The sequence below is a fragment of the Gossypium arboreum genome, chromosome 4 (assembly GCF_025698485.1).
Source record: "Gossypium arboreum isolate Shixiya-1 chromosome 4, ASM2569848v2, whole genome shotgun sequence".
Taxonomy (NCBI): Eukaryota; Viridiplantae; Streptophyta; class Magnoliopsida; order Malvales; family Malvaceae; genus Gossypium; species Gossypium arboreum.
The window spans coordinates 537,666-557,716 of NC_069073.1; the positions used below are offsets into that span (position 1 = coordinate 537,666).

Here is a 20,051-nt window from a genome sequence, read left to right on the forward strand (position 1 = left end):
TATTTTTCTATATATTTAGTATATAAGTCAGCAATAAACTAATCACAATTGATAAGTTTTAGTCAATTGCATAAATCGTTTATAGTAAAGAAAGTTTTTTTTTGATTAATTTAAAGTTTGTTTTTAAAAAGATTTGACTATGAAATGATGATAGAAGTAAAGATAACGGATTTGGAAGTATAGTAGTGATAACACAAAGTCGAAAAAAAGTGCAAACGAGAGAGTTCTTGATTAAGAAAAGTTGAGAGAAAACATTGCGATTCGTGTAGTTCAAATACAAGGACTTGAGGCATTCTTGACGACGTCTGAAGGAAAACAAGTACAAGAGAAAATAAGAGTAATTATTTGAGGAAATTGAAATGATTTGGATGGTTAGAAAAGAAAAGAGTAAAGAGCCTTAGAGGAATAATCTATAAGGATTTTAAGGAAGTTTGGAACTCCTGATAGAGATAGTGATTAATGAAGTGAATGATATCAAGTGAGCAATCATATGAGAAGAAAAATGTAGTATGAATAAGATTATGATGATAGTTTAAGGAAAATGAATCTAATATTGAAGAGATATTTTATTAAAGAAAAAATGACTTTGACAACTAATACAATGAAATTTTCAAGAGAAGAAATTGACATATATTATCAATCTAATAAAAGTAAAATGAGATTCCGAAAATGTTCAATAATGAATTATTTGTAAAGGACGAAAGTGAAGTGAGATTATCTTGAAGTAAACATTACGAAGGAAATAGTATTTATTAAGGCTAGAAAAAAAGTTGAGTAAGTGTCCATTGACACTAAGAAAGTGTATCAAAAAGGAAGTGTGATGAAAAAATATAAGTATTCGAAGATAGTAATAAAGACTTATAAGGATTGGATAGTGATAATTGATGACGACCGTATAAGAGAGGCGAAATGGAATACTCTAAATCCAACCTACAAGTTCAGTTGGATTTGGAGCATTATTGTGGTTATTATAGCAATTCGTTTGATCAATCCTTCATTCAATCACATTAAAATATAAAAATTAAACATACACACAATAAGTAATTTAACAAAACTTAATCAAGTAATCATTAACTTCCAAAATAAAAATCAAAACACCCAAATTAACCGATTAACAAATCTTAAGTAGATGTCAAACTATACTATTTCAAGGGTTTTTACGAAATAAGAACTATAGAGACTCTAAGATGATGCCTGCTTTGACTTGAACTCACAAATTATTTGATTCAAATGTGACCTGTGCACGAAATTAATAACCTGCATTTATACTCTTATTGGGGATCTACGATGGGTTGCAGCCTTCACCCTCGTAGATCCCCTATCTTGCCACTTATATTCATTTTAACAAGAATTTGGATTACACAACTTCTAACATTCATAATCTCATACAATGGCAAAAAATATCCAATTATACTCTTAACAAGATTGTCTAAACTCTAGGAGCATCATAATTTGAGTACCCAATGATGATAATTAATTAGAAAGTATTGCATCAAAATGACATCAATGTATAAGGTGAAATAGCTTCAGCAATCAATAATTTATGACTAGTGAAGCAGTTAAAAAACCTGTTATTTTTAGTTAGTATTGAAAGTATCTCATTTGTTGGTGTAGAAAAATTTAGATTTGTGTTTACAGCCTACCTACTTGGAGGAAACCTTGTCTTGCTTTGAGGCTGACTTTATAAATTTCACAACAGGAGATGCCAACCCAGTTTGATATGAGGTCTACCCATGATTAGCTCCTTCTATAATATGTAATTGGTGATTAGGTATAATCTTGGCAAAACTCCAATGGATCTTCAAGAGAAATTATCTCATCAACAGATCCATGGACCCATAAGACCTGTATGTAAGAGTGGTGAACAGTAGCACAAATAACATATACTAGTATTAATGTTCATTTGACATTGACATCTAAATCTTGCTCAATGAATTAGTGAAGAATCAATACTTCATGCATGTCTGTTCTTATGCTATCCATCAAAGATTCCTCAGTCACACGATATTCAACTCCACCTACATAAATAAAATGCATTAAAATTCGAAAATTTTACAATTAATTACATAAACAAAAATTTAACAAGAATAAATTTAACCCAAAATAAGAATTGTGGAGACTCTGAGTCGATGTTTTCTCTGACTCAAAATCACATACATTACATTAAAAACTAATGTATCTAAATATATATTTTACCACTTATTTTAATTTTGTTATTTTTAATTTCATCAAAATTAATATCACTGGAGCCACTGCTACTGCTGACTGGTGATTATTGCCTGCATCTGAATTAATACATCCAAGACTTTTATGAGCATCGCCATTGACTGACCCACGACTTGTATGAAAGAATTTTCCACATTAGCTTTATTAGTGGACTCATTTTTTAAAGAAAGACTTGCTCCCAATTGCAGCCATGAAATAAATGAATGATTGGCATTTTACATTAAAGAACGTCCCATTGTTTATTTCTTCATCGGAGCTCCACCGGAACTTTATGATGTTAAGACCCAGACTTGTCTTGTTTAGCATCTTTGCCCTTATTTTATCTCTATCTCCAGATGTTTCCGATGGTAGAGCAGGCAAAAGCAACCACTACGGCCCATCTTTGTGTGGAAACGTTAATATCAGTCACCCTTTCCGACTAAAAGGTCAGCCTCGTGGATGCGGTTACAGTCGGTATGAATTAGAGTGCAAGAGAAACCACACCAGTTTTCCCATGAAATACGGAAACTTTTATGTCCTAAACATCCCTTATGTTGACCAATCACTTCGACTTGTGGATGTGAGTCTGGTTGATGAAAACTGCTCAATTCCTCGCAGTTCCATTGTTGAAAACATAATATGGTATAGAGCAGACATCATGTTGATGTATCTGGTAAATTGCACGACAAGGATGAAGTCTTCTTCAGTTTATGTCGATGCTTCTCGTTGCCCAACCAATAGCTCTTCTTCTCCTTGGACCTACTTCTACTTTCCGGTCTCGTTTTCAAAAATATCCGATTTCCATCATTCGTGCAGATTTATAACCCAGTTTCCTGTCATGCTTTCCAATTTTAGTGGCTTATCCCCGTCTTACATTTACAAAAACCTGTTGGAAGGCGTCGAGGTGTACTGGTATATGGGCGATACTGAGTGGCCTTCAAACCCGATTCTCAAAGTGTAAGAGACTTCGATCTTTAGATTCTTTCAATCTATAACTTTTCAAGGTCTTATTTAATGATTGGTTGCTCTTCTTTTTTTTTTTTTTTTTTTGGGGGGGTTGTATTCTAGCTTGCTACAGTTGGTGTACCGTTTGCTACTTCCAATTGGAGCATACATAGGAAGCAATTTGGTCTTTCTTCTGCCGGGAATCTTCGACCATTATAATTATCCTTATGGAAAAGGTTAATCTTTCAGATTTCATAAGTATCTTTATTTATTGGATTTGCCCTTGAATTGTATTCAAGTTAGTAATATTATTGTTCAATTGGCGCTTTAAACAGGAACCTACTTCGTTTGTCTTGCAGTATCAGGTAAATCTCTTTCTCCGCCCCCACTTTTTGATGTTATCTTTATGCATGCCATGCCTTCTAGCTTTTCTTTTAGGTAGAATATATCATAACAAATACAGTTAGATACATAACAAATAATAAGGTTAATAAATAATTTGAGAATTGCAAACAAACATAATCATGAATGCTGATTTATCCTTTGTGTATGCACCTTTATGGGAAACAGGCATATTGTTAGCGAGAACTTTGTTGGGGATATTTTGCCTCATTACACTTGTTATACGCAAACTAAGGAGGAGGCATTTATCGATGGACGATAATATTGAAAACTTTCTTCAAAGTCAAAATAATTTAATGCCTATTCGATATTCATATTCTGAAATAAAAAGAATTACGGAAGGTTTTAAAGTTAAATTAGGTCAAGGTGGTTATGGTTCTGTATTTAAAGGAAAGCTTCGTAGTGGTCGGCTAGTGGCAATAAAAATGTTGGATAAATCCAAAGCAAATGGAGAAGATTTCATCAATGAAGTTGCTACTATTGGAAGGATTCATCACATTAATGTAGTGCAACTTATTGGGTTTTGTGTAGAGAGATCAAAATAAGCTCTTGTATATGATTTCATGGTGAATGGGTCTTTGGATAAAATTATATTTTCAAAGGAGAATTGCACTTTAAGTTGGCAAAAACTGTTTGAGGTCGCACTGGGTGTGGCTCGAGGGATTGAATACTTGCACAGGGGTTGTCAGATGCAAATTTTATATTTTGATATCAAGCCGCACAACATTCTTTTGGATGAAAACTTTATCCCTAAAGTTTCTGATTTTGGTCTTGCAAAATTATATTCAGTGGACGACAGTCTTATTTCTCTCACAGCGGCTCGCGGTACATTAGGAAACATTGCTCCTGAATTATTTTACAGAAATATTGGAAGTATCTCATATAAAGCCGATGTTTATTGTTTTGGAATGTTATTAATGGAAATGGTGGGAAGAAGAAAGAATTTGAACGCATTTGATGATCATTCCAATCAAATTTATTTTCCGTCATGGATTTATGATCGATTTGAACAAAGAGAGAACATAGAATTACGGGATGTAATAGAAGTTGAAGTTGATGACAAAATAGCAAGGAAGATGATAATGGTTGCATTTTGGTGCATACAAATGAATCCCACTAACCGTCCTTCAATGAGCAAAGTTTTGGAAATGCTCGAAAATGAACTTGATCACCTTGCATTGCCGTCGAGACCTTCACTATTTTCTCTCCAAAAGTCAATTGAAGATCATGTTAGAAAGAATGAATCGGAGGAATCATCTACGTCAAAAAGTTGTGTGGATCTCTAAGTGTAATGTTTTACTTTATTCGGACCTTTTATACTTATAGTTCTGCAACTGTAAGCTTTTAATTTCTAGCATTTCATTTTCAGTTGTATAATATTCAGCATCATGTAATACAACTATTAATGGATGTGTGTTTTAGACTTTAGCTCCTTCGCTTCATGTTTCAATTAATAAAAATGTCTCCTTATCACCATATAATGAGTTAATATCAAATTCATTTACGATTATTTAGTATATAAGTGATTCTTAACAATGCGTGATCTCATGAGAGGGTTTTTACTCACTTATCGTAATATATAATCATACTGATAAGAGTATCATGTAATAATCATGAGTGTGGTGTGGTGGTTGTTCACCTCATTTTTTAATCAAGTAGTCAGGAGTTCGATATAGAAATGGAACACATACCAACGATGAATACCTTAATTTTGACAATCAAACAACATTTAAGATAGAATCTTATCATTTATTAGTAGAATTTATATACTAACAGCCATGCAGCATTTCATTTATGAGTTCAAATAAAATCTTAGCATTGGTGTAATATGAGTGTGCTAATTGATGATTTCAAGTTTCAACTGATTCTAGTACTACTAACAATGAGGCTCGAGATTGTTCCTATTCCATTTCTGCAATAGTGGGTAGATCTCTGTTAACCGGCTTCCTAGGTATGGTGGCACCCATCGTCTTCGTTGGATCTGTCGACGCAAAAGGATTTGGTGGCTTTGTAAGAATGTCAAGCTCTCCCTCTAACATCTGAACCACCACTGTCATCGAAGGACGATCAACAGGATACCACTGAATGCACCAAAGTCCAACGATCATGAGTTTCTTTGCTATCCCTGTTTGTGCATCATCTTCAATTCGAATCTCGAACTCCTCTCCTTTATTCAAACGATCATATGCCCATTCTGGGAAATACACTTGGCTTGTATTCTCGACCGTAACATCTATGTTCTTTCTTCCCCCAACCATTTCAAGCAACAGCATTCCAAAACTATAAACATCAGACTTATATGACACATTTCCGAAGTTGCGAGACAGTACCTCGGGTGCAATATAGCCCATGGTACCTCTAGCTGTTGTCATTGAAATAGCACTTTGTTCCTTGGAACACAATTTAGCAAGGCCGAAATCAGAGATCTTAGGATTGAAGTTGTGATCAAGCAAAATATTGTGAGGTTTGATGTCGAAATGGAGGATACGTTGCTCGCAACCTTGATGCAGGTACTCGATGCCTTTGGCTACACCGACAGCAATATCCTGAAGTTTTTCCCAACTAAGGGATCGATCCTTGCCCTTGGCTGCAAATATGAACTTCTCTAATGACTCGTTTGGTAGGTATTCATAAACGAGAGCTCGGTCATATCCATCGGCACAAAACCCAACCAGGCGAGTCACATTCACATGGTGGATTCTGCCCATCGAACTCACCTCGTTGATGAACTCTTCACCATTTCCCTTGAAATTATTGAGTACCTTGACAGCAACTAAAACATCACTGGAAAGTCTGCCTTTGAAGACAGTTCCATAGCCTCCTTGTCCCAGTTTGTCCTTGAAATGGTTAGTTATCCTTTTAATATCAGCATAGGAGTATCTTGAGGGTTTAAGCTCTTTATAATCTTCCAAAAACTTTTCAATCTTGACTTGGCTTTCTTTCTCCTTTTTGTCTAACCGATATCTCCACCCAACTGCAATGGCAATTGCTGCAGCAATTGAAGAACCCAACACAATACCTGCAAATCAGCATACATCCCTCTGTTATATCCTGTCTTAAATAATTGAAGCTAAAAGGAAAATTCCATTTACCTGCAACCATTAGCCTTTCTCCCAAACCTGCCAAACATTTAAAATTATTCAGCTTTGATACATGGGAAATCTAAGAAAAGGGTTCACTGTAAGTTTACAACATTAAGCGTCACGTTGATGCAGGCTAATGATTTTTTAACGTACATTGTGCAATTATAATAGTTAGAACATACCTATATGGTGTTTGGGAATATAAAAACACTCGGTTTGTTCCTTGGTGCTATTATTGTTGTTCAATCTACATCCCCTTCCTTGAGCTTCGCAATCACCACAGTCTGGTTTATACCAACGTAATTGAAAACGGATACCATAAGGAGAAATGGGTGTGATACCATAAGGAGAAATGGGTGTTGAGAAGTTGCGAAAGTAGCTGCAATTCAACAGGTTCTCTGGATAATCATAGTATTCAGAAGGAAAGCTATAATTTGGGAGCCAGGGGTGCTTAAGCAAGCGACTTGATATCCACTATACAAAGCCTTATCTTGGCTTGAACATTCAAACAAGGTATATTTGGATTCAGCTAGTTGGGATCTATAAACTTTTAGGCGGCTGAAACCTGGTTGTTCTTTCACGAATGGAAAGGCAGATAAATTGAGATCTAAAAGCTGCTGCCAGAGGCAACGGCCGGGAAAGAACAAGTCAATCCGCTGAGCTTCATAATCTATGTGCTTCACCAACAGCTTCAGCGAACGTGGTATCTTCAGCAGGGTCTGTTTGTTTTCTGAGCAGGAAAGCTGAAACCCAGGATAAGGATAGCCGCAGTGGGGTGACTGCTGGCCTTCTAAACGGAAGGGGAAACGGACAGGCGGATCCTGGTGGTTGCACCGCCCACCTTGCAGTCGTCTTGGATGGACACTGCTTCTGCAACATTCACAGCTAAGATAAAGCAGAATAACGAGTAAATTAACATTGTTCGTACTAACTTGTGAGCCCCTGAAGTGAAACGGGCTTTAAATAGTTTCATTGACATAGGTGGTTCAGCCGTTGAGAGTTCCAATTATGCACGCAATGCAGCTGCTACTTTACTATAATGCTTTGTCTCGTTTAACTGGGTCTTCAACTCTTCGACCTCTCTTTGTTCTCTTTTCTAAGTAAATGTTAGACATGTTTGACTGTTAGCAACCCTTTTTAACTTTGTTACTAATTTTATTTTATCCCCGTTAGTTGGAGTTTAGTAAAATTTGAGGAAAAACACTGAACATGAGAATGAATACCGATTCGTTGTTGTGATCATAGTGGGGTCAGCGTGACAGACTTTAGTTTTTCCACCTTCGTTGAAGTTTCCTCTCCCCTTTATAGTTTTTACTACATTTTGTTTGGTATGACTAAGAAGTTGACTGACTTTTATGGGTTCTTTTTAATGTCTATCGTTTTTCTTCTAATGTAGGTGATTTTTTTCTCACTTTTGTTTTCTAATTTATCTTTTATTTTCGGATTTTAATTAGAAATAGCAAAACTTGAACCATCATATGTTTTAAATCACTTATTTTAGATAGAACAAATTATTTAAATGTAGATACAAGACAAAATGAGATAATTTTTTTCACATGAGTATGGAATAATTATAGTCATTACTTGCTCTACTCACCTCATCTCGAAATAATCTTTTACCTTTCTTTGTATATAATTATTAAAATGATAAAAATGTAATAATATATTATAGGAAAAATTCATATGTTTTATATTTATGTTTTTAAAATTTATGTTTAAATATTTACTTGTCTTAAAAAAAAGTAAAATTATTAAAATAACTAGAAATAAAAATTAAATTAAAGCAGAGCGAAGCAAGGTGAGAAAGGATGGGGATGAATGTTTCTAATATCTATGCAGCGATAGTGATTTTTCAGATTATACATTCAAAGTGGAGCGAGGCGGGTGGTGGAGCAAAGCATGTCAATTGTGGAGCGGTGATAGATTTGACAACATTTAACATGTCTTGCTCCATTGCATGATGCTTAATAGTATGTCTTCTTTTTTTATTAAATCGTCACAATCAATTTTGTATTGATACTATTCAGATCAATCAAATTGTTTCATTTAAGTAATAAACCGAAACAATAAAATCTGCGGATCAAAGCCTGTAATCAATGTGCACAATATTGCCCAATGAGGTCAATTAATCAAATGGAGCTCTTTTAACCCACTTGAATTGGCATGATTCATGGAACACATGGACAAGCCCATCCATTTGAAGCATTGGTGGCTTAGTGAAATTCTCTAGTAAAACTAGAGTTACCATGGTGAATATTTGTAATCTCAATGGATTAGATTGTACAGAGCTTAAATCCCTTATAACTCTCATTTGTAGATAGATTTTAATCTTGATTGTCGATGTAATTTAAATTGAGCTGTTGCATCAGAGAGATCTCAACTATAAATAGAGGTTTCCACCTTCATTTGCAATCACTCAATGTATTCAATTCGTAGTTACTAATATAATTGAGAGCATTTACTCTAACACCTTGTGTACATTGCTTTCTTGTGGCTTCTCTAGTTCTTTCATTGTTTCTTCACTTTTGTGTTTGCTTCCGCTAAGTTTTGGTACCTTAGAGAATTTCTTTGTGATTTATCACATTTTGAGATTTAGGTGGACTTAGACGAATTTGAAGCTAAGTTCTTGCCCAAAGCTGCATGGTTTCTCACACTAAAGTTTTAGCCTCGTGACAGTATTAGGAGCTAGTGTTTGGTAAGGTGTTAATTGAGATGGAGAAAGAAGTAAATAATCAAGAGCTCGTGCAAGTTGGCATCAGGAACTAGTGTTTGGCTAGGAAAGCTACTAGATCAAGGGATATATTGTCAGCTTTAAAAGGTTGAATGACCAGCCTCAAGGAATTCGTGGGTGGCATGAAGGAAACATTCGAAGTAGTTAAGGGACGCACCAAGAGCTAGACTCAGTGAAAGAGCAACTCAAGGGACAGGTGGCAGAGGCTATCGGTACTAGTGTGGACACAATGCAAGGGGTTCTCAGTACCTCTGTGGGTAAGCTGACAGAGAAATGTGATACTCTTGAGGCCATGGTGACAACTTTGAGGGAACAAATTGAAGATTTCAAGGGGAAGCTTGCTATTTGTAAAGTTGCTTTAGGTAATGACGTGTTGGCTGCGATACCTAAGCCTAAGGTCAATGCCTTCAACCTGAAAGAATTTAAGGGAATGAGGTCCGCGATTGATGTGAATAGCTTTTTATAAGGAATGGAATATAACTTCCATGGTAGAGGCATCAAGGATGCTGCTACTAAGGTAAATATTGCATCTATGTATTTTATTGATGTTGCTCTTTTATAGTGACATTGTAAGTCTACTGATGAGAAACAAGGTGGAGCCACAATTGGGACTTGAGAGGAGTTTCAAAAGAAATTCAAGGGGCAATTTTACCCAGAATATGTCGAGGATGAGGAAGGTTAAGTTACGTTGACTTACGTAACAAGGCATAATCAAGGAGTATATGAAGGAGTTTAGTGGATCATGTTCCATACTTTTTTATTTGGGTGAGAAAGAGACATTTTTCTCCCTTATGGATAGGCTGAAACCTTGGGCGAAGCAACAATTGCAACGTCGAGGGGTCAAAGAACTTACCAAAGCAATGATTGTAACAAAGTCATTAATTAAGTTTGTGTCGAGGAAAGACAAGTTCGAGTCTACCAAGACCAATGAGACGGGTAATGTTGTGGGAGACGAAGAATGACATGTTAAAAATGACAATGGTGAAAATGGTGGTAATGAGAAACCACATAATGAGAAGTGAATCTGGGAGCCCTTGTATTATAGGGATCAGATCAAATTAGTCTCTTTATAAATGTACAATTTAGTCAAAAAGAACCAAATAAGTCTTAATTGTAATAGAGTGATCTATCAAGTACAGTCACCTTTTTTAAAACCATTAGTTTGAAGTCATTTTCATTCTGTCTTCTTGATATGTCTTCTTGTTTTTTCTTAATTATTCTGAAGGATTATCTTGAATCCCAACCTTTTTTTTTTTTTTGAAATGTCTTCTTTTTGGTTATTATAAAAAAATCATCTTCAATCACAATCAAATTGGAATCTTCATTCTTTTTAAAATTTTTAAGGTAATTAGCAGTCCTTAAACTTCTTCAAGCTTTTGTAACACCCCTTAAATTTTACAATATGGTAAACAACACTATTCTAAGAATCACTACAATGAATTTTTGAGAAAATTCAATAATGAGAAAATAAAGAGAATTTTTAGAATGGGCTATAAGTATTTATTTTTGGAAATCAATGAAGTAAATTTTGTATGTGAAATTGTGAAGAAAATGACTAAACTGTAAAATTAAAAAAGTATGAGAACTAAAGTGTAAAGTAACTAATTTTAGAAATTATGGATTGATAATGATTTGTAAATATTAAGCCGACATGAGACATTTATTATCAAGAAAAAACAAGTTTGGACTTAATTGAATAAAATGAAAAGTATAGGGCTCAACTTACAAATTTCTCATTTTGACTAGAATATAGATAAAAGTATCATTTTCACCATTTATGGACTTATTTGAGGGATATATTTCATTTTTTATTTTTAGTTTTGGATAAGTGCTCAATGTTGTGAAGAAACTGTACGAAGAAACAAAAAGAATAATATGATAACTTTGCCATAATCGGATACTTTAGTCATTTATCAAGTACTTTATGATGGAAATATTATAATGAGATAATTCTTTTCACATGAGTGTAGAACAATTATAGTCATTGATTGCTCTACTCACCCCATCTCAAAATAATTATTAAAATGATAATAATATAATAATATATTATCTGAAAAATTCATATGTTTTATATTTATATTTTTAAAAATTATGTTTAAATATTTACTTGTCTTAAAAAAGTAAAATTATTAAAATAGCTAGAAATAAAAATTAAATTAAAGCATAGTGAGGCAAGGTGAGATGGGATGGGGATGAATGCTTCTAATATATATGCGGTGATAATGATTTTTCAGATTATATATCCAAAGTGGAGCGAGGCGGGTGGTAGAACAAACATGTTAACTGTGGAGCGGTGATGGATTTGACAACATTTAACCTGTCTTGCTCCATTGCATGATGCTTAATAGTATGTCTTCTTTTTTTATTAAATCGTCACAATCAATTTTGTATTGATACTATTCAGATCACTCAAATTGTTTCATTTAAGTAATAAACCGAAACAATAAAATCTGCGGATCAAAGCCTGTAATCAATGTGCATAGTATCGCCCAATGAGGTCAATTGATCAAATGGGGCTCTTTTAACCCACTTGAATTGGCATGATTAATGGAACACATTGAGAAGCCATCCACTTGAAGCCTTGGTAGCTTAATGAAATTCTCCAGTAAAACTAGAGTTACTATGGTGAATATTTGTAATCCTAAGGGATTAGATTGTATAGAGCTTAAATCCCTTAGAACTCTCATTTGTAGATAGGTTTTAATCTTGATTGTCGATGTAATTTAAATTGAGTTGTTGCATCAAAGAGATCTCAACTATAAATAGAGGTTTCCCTCTTCATTTGCAATCACTTAATGTATTCCATTCAGAGTTACTAAATATAATTGAGAGCATTTACTCAAACACATTGTGTATTGCTTTCTTGTGGCTTTTCTAGTTCTTTCGTTGCTTCTTCACCTTTGTGTTTGCTTCCACTAAGTTTTGGTGCATTAGAGAATTTCTTTGTGATTTCTCACTTTTTGAGATTTAGGTGGACTTAGGCGAATTTGAAGCTAAGTTCTTGCCCAAGGCTGCACGATTTGCCAAACTAAAGTTCTAGCCTCGTGACAATTGGTATCAAGAGCCAGTGTTTAGTATGGTGTTGATTGAGATGGAGAAAGAAGTAAATAAACAAGAGCTCATGACAATTGGCATCAAGAACTAGTGTTTGGCTAGGAAAGCTAGTAGATCAAGGGATATATTGTTAGCTTTGGAAGGTTGAGTGACCACCCTCAAGGAATTTGTGGGTGGCATGAAGGAAATACTCGAAGTAGTTAAGGGGCGAACCACAGACCTGGACTCAGTGAAAGAGCAACTCAAGGGACAGGTGGCAGAGGCTCTCGGTACTAGTGTGAACGCAATGCAAGGGGTTCTTAGCACCTCTGTGGGTAAGCTGGCAGAGAGAGGTGATACTCTTGAGGTCGTGGTGACAACTTTGAAGGAACAAATTGAAGAGTTGAATAGGGAGCTTGTTATCTATAAAGCTGCTTTAGGTAATGGCGTGTTGGCTGTGATAGCAGAGCCTAAGGTTGATGTCCTCAAGCAGAAAGAATTTAAGGGGATGAGGTTCACGATAAATGTGGACAACTTTTTATAGGGAATGGAACAATACTTTCGTGCTAGAGGCATCAAGGATGCTGCTACTAAGTTAAATAATGCATCTAAGTATTTTATTGATGTCACTATTTTATAGTGACATTGTAGCTCCACAGATAAGAAACAAAGTGGAGCCACAATTGGGATTTAGGAGGAGTTTCAAAAGGAATTCAAAGGGCAATTTTACTAAGAATATGTCGAGGATGAGGCTTCAGTTAAGTTGCGTTGGCTTACATAACAAGGCATAATCAAGGAGTATATGAAGGATTTCAGTGAATTATGCTCTATATTTTTTATTTGGGTTAGAAAGAGGCATTTTTCTCCTTTATAGATAGGCTGAAACCTTAGGCGAAGCAACAATTGCAACATCGAGAGGTCAAAGAACTTACCAAAGCAATGACCGTAGTGGAGTCCTTAATCATAGCGAAGTCCTTAATCAAGTTTGTTCCGAGGAAAGATAAGTTTGAGTCTTTCAAGACTAAAGACATTAACTCTGTAAACAATAATTCACATTTTTTATACAATAAATGCTAACTATATTCCAATTTGACATTATTTAATTCCTTTTAATAATATATGGACTAAATTGATCCACTTAATAATAGAAGTCCCTATAATAAAGTGATCGATCAATTACAATGACCTTTTCTAAAAGCATTAGTTTTAAGTCATTTTCATTCCCTCTTCTTGATATGTCTTCATCTTCTCTTTTTTAAATTATTCTAGAGAATTATCTTCAATCCCAACTTTTTTTAAATATCTTATTCTTTATTATTATAAAAAATCATCTTCAATTACAATCAAATTGGAATCTTCATTCGTTTTTTAAAAATTTAGGTAATTAATAGTCCTTAAACAGTTCAAGCTTTTGTAACATCGCTTAAATTTTACAAGACAATAAATAACACTATTCTGAAAATTACTATAGTGAATTTTGAGAAAATTCAATAATGAGAAAATAGAGAGAATTTTAGAAGGGACTATAAGTATTTTTTTTTTTGGAAATCAATGAAGTAAATTTTGCATGTGAAAAAAAAATGATTAAATTGTAAAGTTAAGAAAGTATGAGGACTAAAGTGTAAAGTGACTAATTTGAGAAATTATGGATTGATAATGATTTTTAAATATTAAGTCGACATGAGACATGTATTTATCAAGGAAAAGCAAGTTTGGACTTAATTGAATAAAATGAAAAGTATAGGGACCAAATTATAAATTTCTCATTTTGACTAGAACATAGGTAAAAGTGAAATTTTCATCATTTATGGACTTATTTAAGGGATATATTTGAATTTTGATTTTTGGTTTGGATAAGTGCTCATTGTTGCGAAAAAATTGTACAAAGAAACAAAAAGAGTAATATGGTAAGTTTGCCATAATCGGATACTTTAGCCATTTATCAAGTACTTTACGATGGAAATATTATTTTATTGATATTTTCAATGTATGGGATTGAGAAGATATAAAGTGTTAAGTGTCATATTTGGTATTAATTAAAGAGAAGTGATAAGAGAAGGGACTAAAGGTGCAATTTTGCTATTAAAAAGTTATTTTGGGACTTATCATGGATATTTTGATGAAAATTATAGGCTTTATTTTAATAGTGTTATTATGAGAAAAGTTTATGGCCATAGATTTTGGATTTTTCATTCATGAAACAAGATGGACTGCCCATTTAAAAATTTGTTCAGACTTTGACTAATCAAATTATGGATTTTTCCTCTCATGAGTCATGCCTCTCTCCTTAAGAATTGAAAATGTTTGTCTAATAATATAAATATGAAAACTGCCTCTCAACCTACCTCAATTATCTAAGCAGTCTTCTTTCTATAATTTTCAACAACTCGAAATATTTGTTCAGGTTTAGGATGAATATTGTGAAGTGTGTTTTTTTGGGATAATGAACACAAAGCAATTTATCGAAAAAAAAATGGAATATTGCAGCAAACACCTAAAGACGAAACAAATATTGGCCAAAAAATATAAAAGTTTAAGTCGATTGAATCTTAATTCGATCGGCATGGCTATGTTAGCAATGTAAGAGTGAGTTTAAGTGTGATAAAACGCATTATTCTCTTATTTATAGGTTAGAATGGGGCTTGGATAGTTCTAAACATTGTATCAAAATTCAAGTTCAACTATTAAATTCAGATTAATTACACCCAAGTGATCATAGAGTTAATAATTAAACCTGAATTTTAAATTTTAAAAAGTACAAGTATTAAATTCCTAAAAATACAAATACAAAAACCAAATTTTTAACTTTCAAAAAGTACAAAGACTATAATCACATTTTAACCTTTCATTAATTAAAGGTTTGTCAACGTTGAAACTTAATTCAATGATCTATGTTATAAAATATATCTTAACCCGATCACCTTCGGCTTTTATTATAGTCTATTAATTTACGATCACTACCACTTTGACCTTTTTATGATCCACTGATTTACGATCACGATCTCTAACTTTCTTACAATTTGTTAATTTACGATTACAATTTTTTACTTACAAAATTTTATGAATCTCACGGTCTTCTAATTCACGATCATAACCTTTTACTTACCCTATTTTATGAATCTCATAATCAGCTAATTTAAAATCACAACCTTTGGCTTTCTTACGCACCTTTTACTTGAAATACAATTCTAGACATTTTTAAAACTACAATTTGCAGTATTCTATAATATGATTAGTTTTCTTCAAACTATTTCTCCAATAACCTTTTTAACTCATGTTCTCGAATAACAAAATTTACTCAATAAATTTTTGAGATCAAACTTATGTAATAAGCCCTTAATTACACAACGTATGCTTGTAAATTTATATCAAAAGACTCACTTTATAACTCTTATCCAATAAGGTAAGGGACAAATTATCATAAAATACATCTTAACCTGACCTAAAATCCGACCAAAAATCCGAGCAGGAAGAAACCACCTTATATACATATCTAAATATGCTCTTGAGGAAATACCTTTTTATCTTCCTCTTCACATCAACATCTATTTTCTCCCTACTCCACCCAACCAGAAACTGTATCAACAATCTATATTGTAAATTCGAAATATCAAATTGCTGTAATCATGCAAATTAAATTGTTAGTTTTAGTTGCCTTAAAACAGCTTTTGTACCGATATTTATAAAATTATTTTTATTTTATCTATAATATACCAACAGAACTTTAAAAATGTGGTGTTCCAAGTAAAAACACCATGAAAAATGGAATCAAATGTCTGATCCAACTCCATCCCCAACCAATGGTTAAACCAAATCCTTCAGTCAGCAATTCCAGATTCAGGCAACACACGACTGTGCTACGTTTTTCCTAACTCGACCACAATCACACTAATGTTGTCTTTGCTACCCCTAGACATTGCGAGCTCAACCAACACCGCCGCTGCTTCAGAAGCACCGTTTTGATTCAAAACATCAGCTGTTTTGCTCCTTATTTGGCCGTTCAGACATCGCCTTACCACTCGACACGCCACCTCATTCGATACCACATCCCAAAGTCCGTCACTAGCCAGTATCAGGAACTCGTCACCATTCGTTACCTCTCGTACGGTCACTTCCGGTTTGCATATCACAAAGGGTTTGAGGTATTGATCACCTGCATGCATTCCAAATTACATTTACATATGAATAGAATATTATGCATCTAATTGCAAGAATATTTGGTTACCTATGGATCTTGAAGTGGCCAGTACTCCAAGCACTCGATATCCATTCCAGTTTATGACCCTTCCACCAGCAGCTTCAACTCTCTCCAACTCATCAGGCCTGTCGGGCTTTGCACAAACAAAGTATCAATATGGGAGGCCACCACCACTACCTGCCCCTTTACCTTCGTCCTTAAACTCAGTATAATATACTATTGAATAAATTCTTTTTTTCATTTCAATAAAATTCGTAGGACCAAGTTCTACTTATAAAAGCTGTGCATCGCAATAATAACAGTTTGGAAGGAGCGACAATAGATAGTATATAAACATAATGATTAAGCATGTATCAATATAAGTCAAAGTAGAGGCAAAGAAAACAAGTGTAAAGAAAAAGGGGGCATATTGAAAGAGATGTAAAGTTAAATTAGTATATAAATATAAGCATCATCCTTGATCACCCTAAAGGGATGGCGAGCTTAAACCTCTTATTGCTAATTAGACATTATTTGTGGAAAACGAAGAGCTTCAGTCTAGCTTTGAGATTCAGATACTTCCATTCATTTCCCATATATATGAAGTTACACCTCCATTGAATTGAAGATCTCATGGTTTCATAGTTTCCAATTAAACCTTTAAGAACATTCTGCTTGAAAAGGTTCCTATACATCAAGGGCTTGGCTTACAACTCATCAATACTCGCATTAAATGTCAATTTTGATAGCACAACATAGAGTAAAACTAAAACTTGTGACGGAGCATGGTATGTGTATATAATTTCAGAAAAACAATAGATATATGTGTTACCTTGTGATCAAAAGACAAGGGCATAGCAACACCACCCCTCGATAAAACAGCTCTTGAATCCCCGCAATTGGCCACTACTACGTTTCCTTTACCAACCACCGCCACAACCGCCGTTGACCCCACCATCTCATCTGCCATCCTCCCTTTATTCACCTCTTCATCCATCTTCTCAAAGCATCTCTCCATTGTTCTTCCCCAATCAATCCCACTCCCGCTTCCTTCCTCTACTATTTCCTCCACCAACAGTTTATGCAACCTTTCTTTACACTCCTCCGCCACCCTGGACCCGCCGTGCCCGTCATAAACTCCATAAAAATCAAACTTTTCCCCTCCTTTCGCCATAAACCCTAACTCTACTTTCACTGCATCTTCCATTTCACATCTCCGACCGATAACTGACAGCAACCCATGAGACGTGCAGGCTGAGGTTGACGCATCATCGTTTTTCATGCAAGTTTTCTCTCCAAAACGAGCTAAAACGATGCCGTTCTCCGCCGAAGTTGATTGATTTGATGATGGAGAGGACAACGAAAGAGATATTTCCGTTAAACCGTTGCTGAGTTTTGATCCATGAAGAAGATCATCCTTGTCTTTATTGCCGTTGTTGCTGTTTTCTGTGATGGTTATATTCATCATCGTCTCAAATGTATACTTCAACCTTCTAATTTCCAACCTCCTCCGGCGAGCATCCTTGGTCCTGATGACAGTAAGACGGCTGACTTCGCTGGGATCTGACGTCATTCTCCGAGGATATTTGGTCGATAAAGATTGAAGCTTCGGTATTTTGTCCTTCTTCATTGCAGTTTATTTATTTTTCTTCTTTTTCTGCATGGAATCGAAAGGCAAGGCGACAACTGGAGGACACAAAAATAAAAGTAAGTTGATATAAGTAGGGTAGGGTGAAAAAGCATTGAATATGGGCCGTTGGATTTTGCGCGATGGGATGGGTGGTAGCCACATGGGGATTTATGTACCACTTAATGGGATTTTTCAAGCGAGAGACGTGGACGGTGTAGATTTCGGATGGAAACACGTGGAGGTTGGAACTTACGGTTAGTGATTCGTCGGGGGCCCACCGGTGATCTCTAGAAATCGTATTACGTGGCGTCTCGTTCGTGATTAATGTGATTTTGTCTGACAAGGAATGTTGACCTGAGGGAACACGTGGTGGATTGTGGTCGGTAACTTGTGGGATTTGGTCCTCGTACATTGGGCCATGTGGTGCCGTGTCCAAATCTTGAGCATCTTCCCATTTACTAGCAACAGTTAAAAATTGAAAAATATCAGATTGATTGGAGTTAAATTACCGATGATAAAGATGAGAGCATGACTTATTTTACGACACGGATTTGCTGTAATTATAGATATAAGTACTCTTCCACCTCCCTTTCTTCATTTATTCTTTAAGTCAGTAATACATACGAGGTGGTTGAAAGGTATAGCCTAAGTTCGAGTTGCAGTGATTGTTAGGGTTTTTTTTTTTTTAACTCATAAAAAAAAAAGAAAATAATAAATAATAAAACCTAATAATCATGCAAAATGAAAATTCATTTAGGGTTCAAACTTAATTGTTAATTTTAATTTGAATTCATCTTATTATAAATTTTAATAATATTTATTCGTTTGACACGATGTCTAGAATTACTCAAAGTCTCTCCTCAACTCATAAATAGGAGAATAATGTATTTCAACGCACTTAAACTCATGTCCTCTTTTATTAATAATAATGCTGATACTAATTGAGTTAAAACTCAATCGATAATTACAAATAATTTTCTTATGCATTAATAATGTTTGATTTGAGATTCTAGAAGGATTAAGTTCTAGACTTCTAATAATACAAAACAAAAAAAAAAGTATAGAAAAAAAATAAATAGCTCCAAATAACACAAGATTAGAGGTCACAAATAGACAGGCTCGAGCGGGTTTGGATTTTATCATATTCAGATTTTTTAAATTCAATTTTCTTTTAAATTTGGATCAACTCAGGCTTGGATCTTTTTCAGATTTAGGCTTTGATCGAATTGGGCGAGTTCTAAAAGGTTCAAATAATTTTGGATTTTCTAAGTTATAAATATTTTAATTTAGAATGTAATAATTCATTTTAATTTTATACAATGACAGCACAATTTAAATTTATCTTATAGAAAAACATAAATATATATATATATATATATATATATATATATGTAATAGAGTTCTTTTATATAAAATAATTAAAATACTTATTGTATGTAAAATAAATTTATTCAGTGATATATATGAATCGATAAAAATATCTTTTATTGTTTATTATTATATTATATTGACAATTGAATAACTTTTAATCTTTCTTATTAAACTTATAAACCTAATATTGATACTCTAAAATATTTATTTTCAAACCCAAATATATTATACTAAATTCAAACCTAAATAAAATATTACTTATTACCCAAACTCAAAATAAACTACTGTAGCTCAAATCTCTAGTCAAAAATAATAAAATTAAACTCAATACCCAAATACAATTTGTAAAAGTTAAAGACCAATTCAAAATCTAATTTAATAAAAATATTAATTTATTAAGATATTTATTTTTAATAATATTTTATGTATTCTAGTTATAAACGTAATTAAAATACAAAATTATATTTTTATTAT

The 20,051-nt window shown here is 33.8% G+C and overlaps 1 protein-coding gene and 2 pseudogenes across 1 annotated transcript; 1 reads left to right on the plus strand and 2 right to left on the minus strand.

Moving 5' to 3' along the window:
- Window positions 1–2,325: 2,325 nt before the first annotated feature.
- Window positions 2,326–5,033, plus strand: LOC108458337 (LEAF RUST 10 DISEASE-RESISTANCE LOCUS RECEPTOR-LIKE PROTEIN KINASE-like 2.4; annotated as a pseudogene).
- Window positions 5,034–5,280: 247 nt separating this feature from the next.
- LOC108458338 (rust resistance kinase Lr10-like) lies at window positions 5,281–7,594 on the minus strand (annotated as a pseudogene).
- An 8,167-nt stretch (window positions 7,595–15,761) lies between these two features.
- LOC108459868 (protein phosphatase 2C 51-like) lies at window positions 15,762–18,335 on the minus strand. Its single transcript, XM_017759265.2, has 3 exons — window positions 17,409–18,335; window positions 16,625–16,730; window positions 15,762–16,552 (listed from the first exon to the last, which is right to left on the minus strand). The coding sequence occupies exons 1-3, from the start codon at window positions 18,204–18,206 to the stop codon at window positions 16,257–16,259; spliced, it is 1,200 nt and encodes a 399-aa protein (XP_017614754.1). The 5' UTR covers window positions 18,207–18,335; the 3' UTR covers window positions 15,762–16,256.
- Window positions 18,336–20,051: the final 1,716 nt, after the last annotated feature.